The sequence below is a fragment of the Drosophila ficusphila genome, unplaced genomic scaffold (genome assembly GCF_018152265.1).
Source record: "Drosophila ficusphila isolate 14025-0441.05 unplaced genomic scaffold, ASM1815226v1 contig_106, whole genome shotgun sequence".
In the NCBI taxonomy this organism is placed as follows: domain Eukaryota; kingdom Metazoa; phylum Arthropoda; class Insecta; order Diptera; family Drosophilidae; genus Drosophila; species Drosophila ficusphila.
The window spans coordinates 10,569,444-10,582,520 of record NW_025063993.1 but is presented as its reverse complement, the minus strand read 5'-3'; the positions used below and the strand labels follow the sequence as shown (position 1 = coordinate 10,582,520).

At 42.1% G+C, this 13,077-nt stretch overlaps 5 protein-coding genes across 12 annotated transcripts in view; 2 read left to right on the top strand and 3 right to left on the bottom strand.

The window, feature by feature from the left end:
• The window catches only part of LOC108088251, a 77,528-nt gene extending 74,145 nt beyond the window's left edge, over positions 1-3,383 (top strand). For 7 of the 8 annotated variants that reach the window (XM_043208380.1, XM_043208364.1, XM_043208339.1 and 4 more), the window contains 8 exons: positions 39-254; positions 311-644; positions 701-967; positions 1,026-1,209; positions 1,264-1,470; positions 1,528-1,729; positions 1,788-1,881; positions 3,272-3,383. In XM_043208380.1, the coding sequence (XP_043064315.1) occupies positions 39-254; positions 311-644; positions 701-967; positions 1,026-1,209; positions 1,264-1,470; positions 1,528-1,729; positions 1,788-1,881; positions 3,272-3,301 (1,534 nt within the window). In that variant the 3' untranslated portion in view covers positions 3,302-3,383. Of the gene's footprint in view, positions 1-38; positions 255-310; positions 645-700; positions 968-1,025; positions 1,210-1,263; positions 1,471-1,527; positions 1,730-1,787; positions 2,765-3,271 lie in introns of all 8 variants that reach the window. The other variant, XR_001771222.2, reaches the window with a different exon arrangement.
• Positions 3,384-3,468: 85 nt separating this feature from the next.
• LOC108088253 (zinc finger protein Xfin) lies at positions 3,469-5,860 on the bottom strand. The gene is made up of 4 exons (XM_017185970.2): positions 5,498-5,860; positions 4,916-5,441; positions 4,478-4,858; positions 3,469-4,422 (listed from the first exon to the last, which is right to left on the bottom strand). The coding sequence occupies exons 1-4, from the start codon at positions 5,794-5,796 to the stop codon at positions 4,288-4,290; spliced, it is 1,341 nt and encodes a 446-aa protein (XP_017041459.1). The 5' UTR covers positions 5,797-5,860; the 3' UTR covers positions 3,469-4,287.
• Positions 5,861-6,381: 521 nt separating this feature from the next.
• On the top strand, positions 6,382-8,897 carry LOC108088232 (COP9 signalosome complex subunit 3). The gene is made up of 9 exons (XM_017185941.1): positions 6,382-6,515; positions 6,633-6,881; positions 6,938-7,200; positions 7,263-7,457; positions 7,523-7,699; positions 8,088-8,219; positions 8,280-8,462; positions 8,526-8,593; positions 8,649-8,897. The coding sequence occupies exons 1-9, from the start codon at positions 6,461-6,463 to the stop codon at positions 8,662-8,664; spliced, it is 1,338 nt and encodes a 445-aa protein (XP_017041430.1). The 5' UTR covers positions 6,382-6,460; the 3' UTR covers positions 8,665-8,897.
• Positions 8,898-9,064: 167 nt separating this feature from the next.
• LOC108088237 lies at positions 9,065-10,609 on the bottom strand. The gene has a single exon (XM_017185948.2). The coding sequence runs from the start codon at positions 9,616-9,618 to the stop codon at positions 9,415-9,417; it is 204 nt and encodes a 67-aa protein (XP_017041437.1). The 5' UTR covers positions 9,619-10,609; the 3' UTR covers positions 9,065-9,414.
• Positions 10,610-11,091: 482 nt separating this feature from the next.
• Positions 11,092-11,934, bottom strand: LOC108088236. The gene is made up of 2 exons (XM_017185947.2): positions 11,609-11,934; positions 11,092-11,559 (listed from the first exon to the last, which is right to left on the bottom strand). The coding sequence occupies exons 1-2, from the start codon at positions 11,916-11,918 to the stop codon at positions 11,198-11,200; spliced, it is 672 nt and encodes a 223-aa protein (XP_017041436.1). The 5' UTR covers positions 11,919-11,934; the 3' UTR covers positions 11,092-11,197.
• Between the last annotated feature and the right edge of the window lie 1,143 nt (positions 11,935-13,077).

The window sequence follows — 13,077 nt, the reverse complement described above, 5'->3', positions numbered from 1 at the left end:
GGGAAACACTTTAATAATATAATTGTAATATTTTTTAGTGCCAGCGAGACGAGTAGCTATAATACTTTGGGTCACTATGCTCAGAACTCCACCAATGTGATTGCCAGATTTTGCAGGGGAACAATACCACGCACCTGCGATAGGTCCAATATAAATGAGACCTACGCAAGACCCTGTACGATTTCAGAGAGTTATGTATCCAGCACAGATGCCATAACACTCGAGCTGCGCAACACCGAATCCACTGTGCTAAGGTGAGTTCACCTCATAGAAATATATATAACAAATACCTAATAAACCAATATTTTAGACCCCTGGATTTCAAGCTGAAGTACGAATTTATTGACCTCCACCAAGATGGTTTGCCTTGGGGAGGCGGCGAACACGATTGCAATCGAAAGTTTCTCAGTAGCATGATGGATCGCAAGGATCCAGCGATTTTCCGCAGTGTGCGAAACATCTTTCTTTTTGGAAGAGGAGGCACCAGGAACCTGAAGTGCATCTACAAATTTGAGGCTCAGCGAGGAGAGAGGGTCAGGATCAAGATGAGAAAAGTGACAACTACTAATAGGCCCTGCTATTCCCGTGTGGATGAGGATATTAACAGATCTTTTTGCTATGGGGATACCAATGTTAGAATTGAGGTAGATAGTATTTCCTCTACATTAGATTGTTTTTATAACTATATGATTTATTTTAGATCTTTGAGCGACCCTATCATGACTCTATTTTACTGCATCGTGGCTGCATGTGCAACTCCTCCAACCAATCCCACCTGCCTGTGGAATACACTTCCACGAGTCGCGATGTGGAGGTGCACTTCATTGCCCAGAACATGACCACCTTGGATGACCCGGATACGGTTAACTTCGAGGGCATGTTTGAGTTTGTCAAGGCTCCAACGAGCTGCAAGGATGGACGTCGCAAATTCGGACCCAGTGGCACCATCGATATGACCTTCGGGGATGTAAGTAGCTCAGTAAACTTTTGATCACATAAACTAAAGATAAATTATGAATTTCCAGGTGGAGTGCCGTTCCAGACCCTGGCTTATTGAGCCTTCTAATGGCAATAAATTCTTGTATGTGAGGCTAAAGGCTATATTCTTGAGCAAACACAACCCCACGAAGACTTTGAATACCACTTATGTTCAGACGGACACATGGAGATGTGAAACCAAGTCAAGGGCTGTGTTAACCACCTCAGAGGGTAAGTTACTAAACCCAAACCGTTTTAGCTATTATATTTTTTAAAAACCTTTAGGTCTAACCATTGTGGCCTGTCCACTGAGTCCCGACTCGAGTGCCTACGAATTTGTGGAGATCTTCAGTTCCGGTTGGAATGAAAGACCCAACTTTGCGCTGGTCAATCGATCCCGGGCCATCAGCGTGGAGTTCCTGCGTCCTGGCAATGGCGAGTACTCCTTCAATTGGATGGAATTGATACCCAGGCCTACACTGAGCATGGCGGGTGAGTTAATTATTTGTCTTATTAAAACTTTGAGCTATATAAATCCCCTTTTCGCAGAGGACTGTCAATTTAAGTGTGCCGAACTGGGTGCCTGTGTGAATGCCAGTGTTTGGTGCGATGGCGTGGTCCATTGTCCTTCCGGCGATGATGAGACCTTCCTGCAGTGCTCGGCCTTGATGAAACTGCCCGCCGAGATCCTGGCCACTCTCTGCCTGATATTTGTGCTCTCGTGTTGTGCTTTCGCTGCCTTTGCCTACAAGTGAGTTATCAGATAAATAAATACAATTTCCCAATGATAAATGATGTTCCCCCTTTAGGAAAATCAAACGCAAGCTGCGCGGCTCGTCGGTGCTGCAGACGCGACTCAAATCGCTCAGCTCGATGGACACGGCCGTGTTGGATGAAAAGGAGGTGATTTGCTGACAAAGCGACAATTCTGTGCGTTACGTGGAGATCGACCGTGTGACCACGGTCTGATGCTCGACGGCCAGTAACGTGCAGAATTGTGCCCCGGAACAGAAACCAGAATCGCCACCACAAGCCAACCAAATGAAACAGAAACCACAATTACAACTGACGCGAATGCGAAACGCAACAATGAAACGATCAAAAGAAAAGGCAACTCTTTTTCGCAATCAAAACCAAAAGCCAGAATCAAAATCAAAATCGTTCACCTGTTTTTTAAACTGCATTTATATGAGAGCGAATCCGATTACAGATCGCAGGATTTCGTTGATTCTATTTGTATTAACCTCTATTTTATAGATCGCAAGACTCGGCTGACTCGTGTTCTTTTTTTGAGTGTCGCGCAATTTTATAAGCAATTTTCTAGGCCTAGGGATTTTTTTCGTATGTATTTTCGATATGATTTCCCAACATGACCCTTACAAATGGAAAACACACACACACTGTACATACTAACGATTGCGTAACACAAAATGACGAGGACCAGAAATCGGACAGATCTGACCAGTTAATACTTCCACTAGGTTTTGTGTCTTCAGTTCTTGCAGAGTACTCATAGACCTATGTAGATACAACTGTTTCCTAATAGCCTTTAAGTGGATCGTACTATGCTAATCAAACCGACTAAACGAGTTCAGAGATGGGGATGGGTTAGTTTTTTTGGGGAATGTTTCAGAAACTCCCACAGCATTTATTATGCGGCGCACAAAACCAAAACAAAACAAAAACAAAAGAAACAAAACGTAATGAAACCAAATAAAATAAATAGTAAAATCCAAAGGAGCAAGCGGATTGAAGGGAGAATAATCGACAATTCCAAGAGTAGATCGTAAGTGGAACATGTTTTACATTTTAAGATTGATGGATGGCATCGTAAACGTAAATTAGTCGCCAGGGGGACGCAGCGGTTAGTCGAATATGTCAATATACATAGAAGCTAGATGAATTCGTTAGTTGTTTAATAGACGTTGTAGTGATCATGGATAATATATCAGCATAATCAAAGCTAAATCAGGCCAACAACTAGTGGCATCTCGTCGTATTCAAAGTACTCAAAACCCCAGTCGAATAGAAGTCATTCAGTCAGCTCACGCCCATTGTTGTTAATGTTGTTGTCTCAAAAGTGCACAGTTCGCTCCATGCCACATCATCTAGCGCCTGCTCCCTCACCACCAAACCAAACCAACTCAAATCAAATCAAATCAAATCCAATCAAAACCAAACCAATCTTTGCATGGTAATCCTCGTTTGTTGGCTCTGGGCTCAATGGCAGCTGACTTAATCGAATCCTTTTCTATTTTGTATTCTCTCTTTGAACAACCCTTTTGTGTCGAAGAAAAAACCCGTCGTTGAGACCAAGATCTAAGGCTCGGGGATCAAAAGCAAAGCAAAATGCCCGGCCTGGCCAAAAAGGAGGGAGCAGGGATCAGGGACTCCGAAAAAGACAACACAGCAGAGTGTGAATCAGTCGAAATGCTATTTTTGTTGATACTCTTCTTTCTTTTTAAGAACTGTAAATAAAACAAATAGAAGCTGTATAATATTAACAATTTTACATTGAGCGTTTTATTTGCCATTATGCTGTATTCCTCATTTGCACTCTCAAATAGCGAACATGTTTTGATATTCGAATCAAACTCAGACAATAAACGTTTAAATCTATTCTTTTGTAACTCGGTGGTAACTTATTTCGATTACTTAAAGCAAACAAGAGGACAGGAGGTGCATAGATTTCCTCCAGCTGATTGCATTCAAGCGTGAATAATTATATTAAATCAAACGTAAAGCTCAACTACTAAGCTAATTAAATCAAATTAAATATTAACAACCTAACAAGTTATTAGCGAAACTGCCCAAATGAAAACAATTGAATAAACTTCTGTCGTAACCTAGATTAAAAAGCGCTGATCTTGAAACCGAACTGAAACCGGATGATTATCGCCAGCAGAGTAGATTTTTAAATTTTAAATTAGTTTAAATTAAACCTAACTGATAATTAAAATGGAACACGGTAAACCAGCATGACTAAATAATTCGAGTGTTGAAAAAAAATCATATCAGATTCTAAAATGATATTAAAATTAAATTGAAAAACTGAACAACTTAATAAACAAGCATTTAAATCCCCAAAACAAACTGCATGAGAACATTATTTTATACAAAACTCTTTACAGCGCATTGGACATCCCACATTTTAACAAATTAAGTTGTAAATTAATAAATATGTAGGTACATAAATAAATAAATATACACACGTATAAATAAATAAAAATGAATATAATAAAAATGGGAGTCAAAGAATACTAAAAATCCTCGCTTACCCATTATTATAAACTTTATACTTTTTTAAAATTAATCCTTCAAATAAGTGGGGAATTGTGTGTCCTCTGAAGGTGGGGCTGGTATGGTTACCCCACCCGTATCTACAGCTGGCTCATGGGGCAACGAATCTACGCTCTCCAATGGCATAAAACAGTCTGCTGATATCTATAAAATTTCTAAGTCAAACCGATAATATTCAGAGGTAATAAGATAGCCATACCTCGCCATTCTTGTCGCCCACTTTTCGAGGATACTTAAATCCAGCGGCACGTGAGGCGTCCATTGAATCCTCACAATTGGTGATTAAGCCCTGCCGATGATCCTGCTTGTGGGCTTTTAAACGCTCTGTATTAATAGAGGTGAAGCTGCAGAGATCACAGCACAAGTCTCGATAAGCCTCGGCATGATTAAGTCGCATGTGTCGCTTTAGGGCATTTGCCTGGATGCACTGGTACTCGCATTGGCTGCACTTGAGGCTACTTCTGGAGTCCTGATTGTCGTGACGCTGGCGATGCTTGTGCAAAACACTGGGATCTCGAGTGGAAAACTTGCACTCCCCGCATTTCAGGGGTTTCTCGCCTGTGTGCTGACGCATATGGATCTGGAGAAATCAAATTAATTTATAGTTGCATTCTTGGGTTTTATTTTAAAGACTTACAATCAAACTTGCTTTGCGCGCCGTCTTTTTACCACACACATTGCAAATAAACGGCTTGATTTTGTTGTGCACTGTTTTCACGTGCTTAGACAAAGTTTTGCCATTAACAAACTTGCGATTGCAAGTCTCGCAGGTCTTTTCCGCATAGTATTTGTTCTTCTTGGTTGCAGGTGTAGGAGCAACCGGTTGGGTGACCAGATCTGCGGACTGGTCCTTCAATTTCTTTCTTCGCTGAACAGCGGCCAACGAACGGAGCACTCTAGCTCTCCACCTTTTGTGTACCCTCATGTGACGCCATACAAGAGCTGATACGGGCGATTTGTAATTGCAATCGAAGACAGGACACTCCAGCAGATCCACATCTACTTGGTGGGTTTTCCACAAATGAGCCGAGCAACGGCGCCAGTTGGGCAGTTCCAGTCCGCATTCACAGCAGGAGAAGCTGGTGCCCTTGTGGCAACTGGAGTGAAGTTCTACTTTTGCATTATCCTGGAATTTGAAAGGACAGTCCTTGCCAAAGGAGCACCTTATAAAGCAAGATATTTGTTAAAGGTTTCTTAATGATTTATTGGATATATTTACGGTTCTAGCATATTGGCTCTCAAAACCAATCGAAAATCCTTAAACGGCATGGGCTGCAGTTCATTTGGCGTTGATTTTGGGTCATCCAGTTGCTTTTCACTAGTTTGCTTATCCTGGTGAAGCCTGCCGGTTATAGTTTGTTGTTTTGTTGAAGTCTTAGCTTTTTTTGACTTGCCGGCAGGCGTTGAAATGGGTTCGTAGCCATGAAAATACACCATGTGTCCTCGAAGATCCTCCTGGAGATCATATTGACGCAGGCACAGACTGCACACATAAACTATACGTGGTGTTTTATCCATTTTGCATTGATTTAAGGACGTTTGTAAAAACAGCAACAGTTTATTTTGCGCTAGTGGTGAAAATCAGTCAAGATTTATCGACCTGTGTTCGATGAACACAAAATATCGAACTGACTATCGAAATTTGAATATGTGATAAGGAATGGCCCAACTTTGTTTTGTTTTTTAAATAATTTATTGTGCAGAATAAAACTATATATTTATATTCTTCGCTACTGGCTTATCACCAGTACGATCGAAAAACCAAAGATAAATGAATCCTCTACAAAAATTTGCAGAGGCTCTATGCTCCCGTGTGGAGTTAAAGAATGAAATTTTTTTTTATATTCTAATAATACTAAGATTACAATTAAATTAGTATTTTTTTAATTTTTGTGTATCATATCAAGTGTTTTTATTTTTTTATATTTCACTTTGCCTTTATACATTCTTGCTATGAGAAGCTAACAACTGAGTATATGACTTAGCAGAGTTTCACTCCCGCACAACCAGAGTTGCCGTATGTCTAAATCCGCTAGAAACGGTGTCAGCAGTGAAATAATCGAAGTCTGGAACATCGATATCATCCCACTAAGACCGATTTTTGTTTTGTTTCAATAGGAACTATCGTGTGGGTTTTCGCAAATTAAAAAGGCCAAAAAAGCAGTCTCGGAGTTTCCTAAAAATGGGCAGCGCGCTGGAAAACTATGTGAATCAGGTGCGCACGCTGAGCGCATCCGGTAAGTTGGCCCACCGGCGATCCACGAGCGACGGCAGAAATCTCCGTACTCGGCGCCGCCTTTGTTTTGTTATTATTGCAAATTCCAACCCATTTCTTTGGCCGGCTTTTAATTTAGGAAGCTTTCGGGAGCTAGCCGAAGAGCTGCCGGAGTCGCTATCCCTGCTGGCGAGAAACTGGAGCATCCTGGACAACGTGCTGGAGACCCTCGACATGCAGCAGCACTCGCTGGGCGTGCTCTACGTTCTCCTGGCAAAGTTGCACAGTGCCTCCACCGCGAATCCGGATCCGGTGCAGCTCATTCAGCTGATGCGGGACTTTGTGCAGCGCAACACTACAGAACAACTGCGATTTGCCGTGTGCGCTTGTGGGTTAAATTCCCCTTTAACCACAAACAACCCATATTTATACTCTACTTTTTAGTCTATGAGACATGCCATCTGTTCACCGAGTTTGTGGTCCAGAAAAACCTCAGCATCCTGGGCATACGCATCTTGTCGCGCGCCATCGACCAGATCCGTCAACTGGACACCCAGCTAACGCCCATCCATGCCGATCTCTGCCTGCTCAGCCTGAAGGCGAAAAACTTCAGTGTGGTGCTGCCCTATTTGGACGCGGACATCACAGACATCTCCACCGTGGCCGCCGAGTGCAAGACGCAACAGCAACAACAGTCCCAGCACACGGTTGATAGAACCAAAAATAGTTTCAAAACTTGTGAAACTCATAGTTATGTTCTTCTTTTCAGGATGCCAACAACGATGCCAAGTACTTTTTGCTGTACTACTACTATGGCGGCATGATCTACACGGCGATAAAGAATTACGAGCGTGCTCTGTACTTCTTCGAGGTCTGCATCACCACTCCAGCCATGGCCATGTCGCACATTATGCTGGAGGCCTACAAAAAGTTTCTCATGGTTTCACTCATCGTCGAGGGCAAGGTGAGTTTAACAATAGATTAGATCCTTCTGTAAATCATCTTAATCATGTTATCTGTCGCCTTCAGATAGCGTATATACCAAAAAACACACAGGTCATTGGCCGTTTTATGAAGCCGATGGCCAATCACTACCACGACCTGGCCAATGTGTACGCGAATTCGTCCAGCGAAGAGCTGCGCATCATTATCCTCAAGTACAGTGAAGCATTTACGCGTGATAACAACATGGGATTGGCCAAGCAGGAAAGTATTCGAATAATAATTGAGTTTTATTTTTCAACTCGTGGTGGTTCAATATTCTAATTTTTAAATCGTCTGTTTACATTTATTAAAAAGTTATTTACAAGTCATATTCTTGATGATCAAACAATACAAACGCATATACAAAAAAGTAAAATATAATTAAAACGTATAGAGACATCTCCAAGGCGCAGACACGCCATAAACCCTGAATTTAATACTTTTTGTCGCTTAAAATAAAGAAAATATGTAAATTTATGCGGAAGTTCAGTCAAAGTCAATATTCCTACATACATTAAACAATTTTCGTTTGCACAGAATATACGTCGAAATGTTGCTCACAAAGACAACAACAAATAGTTTATTAATTGCATTATTTTTTTGTTTTTAGGTGGCAACCTCCTTGTACAAGCGAAACATCCAGCGCCTAACGAAAACCTTTTTGACCCTCTCCCTAAGCGATGTAGCCAGTCGTGTTCAACTTTCCAGCGCAGTCGAAGCAGAGCGTTACATACTCAACATGGTGAGTAATTACATCTTATGATATATACTTAAATTACAAATATTTCATATATAATTACAGATCAAATCGGGTGAAATTTATGCCAGCATCAATCAAAAGGACGGCATGGTGTTGTTTAAAGACGATCCAGAGAAATACAATTCACCGGATATGTTCCTCAACGTGCAAACGAACATTACTCAGGTTCTGGATCAAGTTAGGCAAATCAACAAAATGGAGGAGGAGATCATTTTGAATCCCTTGGTATGTTTTTGGGACTGATACAGTTGTAAATTAATATTTATTTGTGATAATCCCTGTATGTAGTATGTGAAAAAGGCCCTTGGCAGCCAGGATGATGACCTTACGTCGCAGCATCCAAAGAACTTCTCGGGGTGAGTACTTAATTAATAAAAAATGAGTTGTTTATAATAACTTTCTTTTTTACAGAGATCCCACAGATTGATGATGCCACCGCCGCAGATCCACCAGCAGCCTGCTGCTATCATTTCTACGCTCATCCAATCCCCAACACCGTTTCCCACAACTTGTCGCAGCTGCGAGGTCTTGGGCTCGAAAGCCCATGAGTTCCTGCACTCCGAACTCATCCAGCTACACCAACAAGAAACTGCGCTCTAATTGCAAATTTATAGATGAACATGCTATTTTAAAATAAACTATGTATAAATCTATGACTAAGTCAGGGATTCCTTATCACGTTTTTTGATTGACTCACAAATTTTACGTCTCGATACTGCACCGATAAGGTTGTTGTGCCTTTTCTACGCAACGATCAGGCGACGTTTACTGTCCCGACCGGTTAAGTGCTTTGTACTTGCCCCCAATCTAACTTAATTGCTGTTCAGTTATCGTTCAGGTTTCTTTATTTACAATATCAATGTACATGTAACCTAACCTTAGGGCGAAAAAACGAACGATTAATTGACTAGAGGACCAGCGTTAATTATATATTATAGTTAATTTCTACTCGTAAGCCTAGTTTCGTGAATTAACGTCTAATTGCTTTAATGATAATGTATAACAATACGGGCGTCTAGATTTTGTGGTTGGTGCGAGTGGGTGGCTTGGCAGCTGCCGCCTGGTGGCTCGTGCTCCGATCGCCCGAATTAAAACCGGAGCTCCGACGTCGGACTGAGATTCTCTCATCGGCAATCCACCGAGCTCTGCCGCTGCCGCTACTGCTGCTGCACCCATCCTAACCGGTTTTCATGGCGTCTAGCTCCATGATAGAGGTCTTCAGCGGCTGTGCGGTGGAGATCGGAACCGTTGATAGCTCGCTGTTGAGACTGCGATACAGCTTGTGGACCACATTGACCAGTATGAAGCACAGAATCAGCACCAGCAGCGACATAAAGACGTAGGCCAAGACCAGTGGTGTGTCCGAAATGGGATCCAACATGACGATCGGTTTTTGCAAGCACTTGTATATGCGAAGTATATGTTTCAAAATTTGTTTTGTGACTTTGTACTCGCTTCCCCAAAAGAATTGTGGATGAGTTTATTCCAGACAGCTCAGGTTCAGGTAAAGAGACGGGGGGCGCAGCGCGTATGCTAATTAGCCAATCGAGCGAGCATATATAGCATTCGTATATGATATTCTGGAACGGAATTGTGACCGCGTCGGCTTTTCGTGTGTATGTCGCTTGACACCTGCCCGAGAACTGAAACGAGCGCGTTAAATGAATGGAACTTTGCTTGGCATTACGTATACGCTTCGTTGCCAGACTGTTGCCGTTCGTCGATGTTGTTTTTTCTCGTGCGTCCAGTTTTTCCGTTTTCGTTTCTCTGATAAGCTTCTTGTGCAATAGAATCTGTAACGGGGGCCGAGATTAGAAAAGTTTTTCCAGTTTGGAGTTCCTCTCGTTTGGAAGCCGCTCTCCACATCTGGCAACTTTTCGGGATCCAGCCTTATTTATAGCTTATTGAGGCATGACAGTCGCATTCGTATTCGCCTTGCAATCAAATCAACAACGCTGCCTTCTTAATTGGCCGCGTCAATAAAGAATGGAATGGCGTCAAGCAAATTGCTTGGGGTCTCTCGTGGCGGCGATTTCTGGTTGGGGGGCTAGTGATTTCGGCAATTAGGCATGATAGCCGGGCCAATGGCTCGGTCTGGAGAGGTTTTTATCTATTGATAACAAACACCACAGTCAGAATGATAAGCCCCAAAAAACCACGGGCACTACAAATTAAGATTGCGGCACACGGGCGTAGCCTAACATTTTTATCTTTTTAGAAATATAAAGAATTTACTTTACTAATGCAAAAACCTTTATTATTAAAGCTAAATTTTAATAAGAAATTTCTTACTTGAGTTTTTTGTCTTCTCCAATAAAAAACACAAAAAAACGTGACTTGTTCCGATAAAGGGAAAGGGAAACAAATCAGTAATCTGTAGCAGATTAGTGTGGATTGTTGATTTGCTTCGGCTTTTGGTTCTTCAAAAGAATGTTGTTAAGAATGTCGATTTAAAAGAAGTTTTTTAGTGCGCAATACCTTAACTAGGCAGAACGAATTTAAAATATTCACACTATAAAGTTGAAAATAACAATACACCAACTAAAAATCCAAAAGGTTTATTTTTAAGAAAAACAAGTTTAGGAAAGAGTGGTGCCATCGATTATCTCCTTGTTGTGAGGATATAAAAGGAACAGTTGGTGACGAATATATCTCGAAAGCCATGGGGAAACCATTCCCAACTTTTTTAAACTTAAATAACCATAATAAGAGAGGGGGGGCCCCTCTATAAACAACTCCACACGCCACTGCTCCGCTGACTTTCACCTTCGCTGTCACGCGATTTCCATAAACTGTCGTGAGCTCAGTGCCCGACCCACTGACCCATCCGTCGTCCCTGGGAACCCCCACCTCATTGATCTTTGTATACAATTTAATAAAACGAGTTATACCGCATTACAGCAGCCGGTAATGAATGGCCTTTAACCTCCCATTTGAATGCCCCACCCTTTTTAACCCGGCTATCGGGAGTTTCGCCGCAAGCTAACAGGTCGACAGGCGGCGGCATTATCCGTGCACCGTGCATCCTGCGCTTCCCTGGTCTCCAGGATCACATCGCTCAGCGTCAACTGCGTCCTGCTATCCGCTTTTGCTTCCGGCCTTCTTTGATTGCACTTCATCATGACTCTCAGCCGGGGGATCTTGGAGAGGTGATCGAAATACCGAACGATGTGCAGGGAGCCCGAGGGCCGCGGTTCTGCGGCAGCACACACGGGGTCATCGGGGCAGTTGCACATGAAACTGATGGTCCTCCGGCTGGGACTCGCATCGAACTCCGCACTGACCAGGTAGCAGGGCTCCAGGGCGAGCACAATCCTTAGAACTACAGGGAAATTACCCAGAAGGGAAGGGCTGGCCGAGCATGAGCTTACCCGAGGAGGAATCCAGGATCTGCGACCGATTCTGAATGTAAACGGAGCGCAGGCTCGGCTGATTGGAGCGCGGATTCCGCAGCGAGTTGTCCAGGTACTCCCGCATGGTCATCGCATGGTTGGAGTGACGCAATCCCAGGAGCTGTTGGTGGGAACTTCCGGGATAGGAGGCCAGCGGCAGGTTGTCGTACACGGAGACGTAGATCTTGTGGCTTATGTAAATCACGACGAAGCACAGGATCACAATGAGCAGCCCGATGAGCAGGTAGGTGAACAGTGTGGGTATAAAGAAGATCGCGTCTAGAAACATGGGGCCGCTGCTCCGAAAGTGCTAGCTCACTGACAGGATACGCAAATCTACAGAGAAGGTCTCGAGAATCCATGGGAGGAGCTTCGATTCGCTTGGTTTTTGCAACATCTATGTAAATGTATTTATTTCTTAGTTTCTTTTTTGTATTTTTTTGTTCATTTTTTGTCGTTTGTTTTGTTGTCAGTTTTTTTTTTATAGGTTTCTGCCTTGGCTTTTACATACGATTTTACATTGATAATATTATGCTTGTAATTTAATTGTATTCCACTCGATCCCCATATCTCACTGTCTGCATTTCGGTTTAAGCTTTAAAGTTAATTTTTGCATGCCCACCTCGATTCTTTGTAATGCCATTTTCTGTTTTCTACCCGCCGGCGGGTTTCCATCGCATACCACTGCTCAAAAAATTTCCTAGGGTCAACCTTTTGCATTTTGCTCATTTACTCATTAACAGTGGGTCATAGTTCAAAAATCAAAGCAGACTTATTCGCTACATCGCTCTGCATATTCTGTAAAATTGTCAAAATTTTAGCTTTTAAGTGCATTTCAAAATCGCATATTTTTGAGTTTTTCCTCTCCTCTTCAAGTAAATTTCGCGATTTTAATTTTCTCGTGAGCGTGTGTGAGTGGGTGGATGAGTGTATATGTGTGTGTGTGATGTAGCAACAGCTAATGAAAATGCGCCATGATCTATCGAGCAGATATGAGCTTTACAAATATATACATACACACAAATTGGTTTGTTGGCTGCTTTTTTTTGAGTGTTGTAAATGCAACTTCTCGTTTGGGTAATATTCATTAGTTCACACAGATACACACGCCCACACTCACCCATCACACACGCACACACCCAGACTCTGCGTTTAGTAAAGATTTTAAACTCTTCTAAGGTTTTCTTCACGTTAGCTGGCAGTTTGTGGAAATGCCTAGTACATCAACAACAAATCATAATTTTAGAGGTATTCCATGAATTAATTAATAAAATATTCCCTTAAACCAAACAAAGGATAATTTTACAATATTAGCTCTAAATTGTTAAGTTAAAAAAGAATGCTGTTATTAATATTTGTTGAAAAAAAAAACAAAGTAAAGTTAACAAACAGGAATACCTCTTGTAAAACAGATTAAACTAGGCATTTGCTGTGCTCGAGCTTAAATT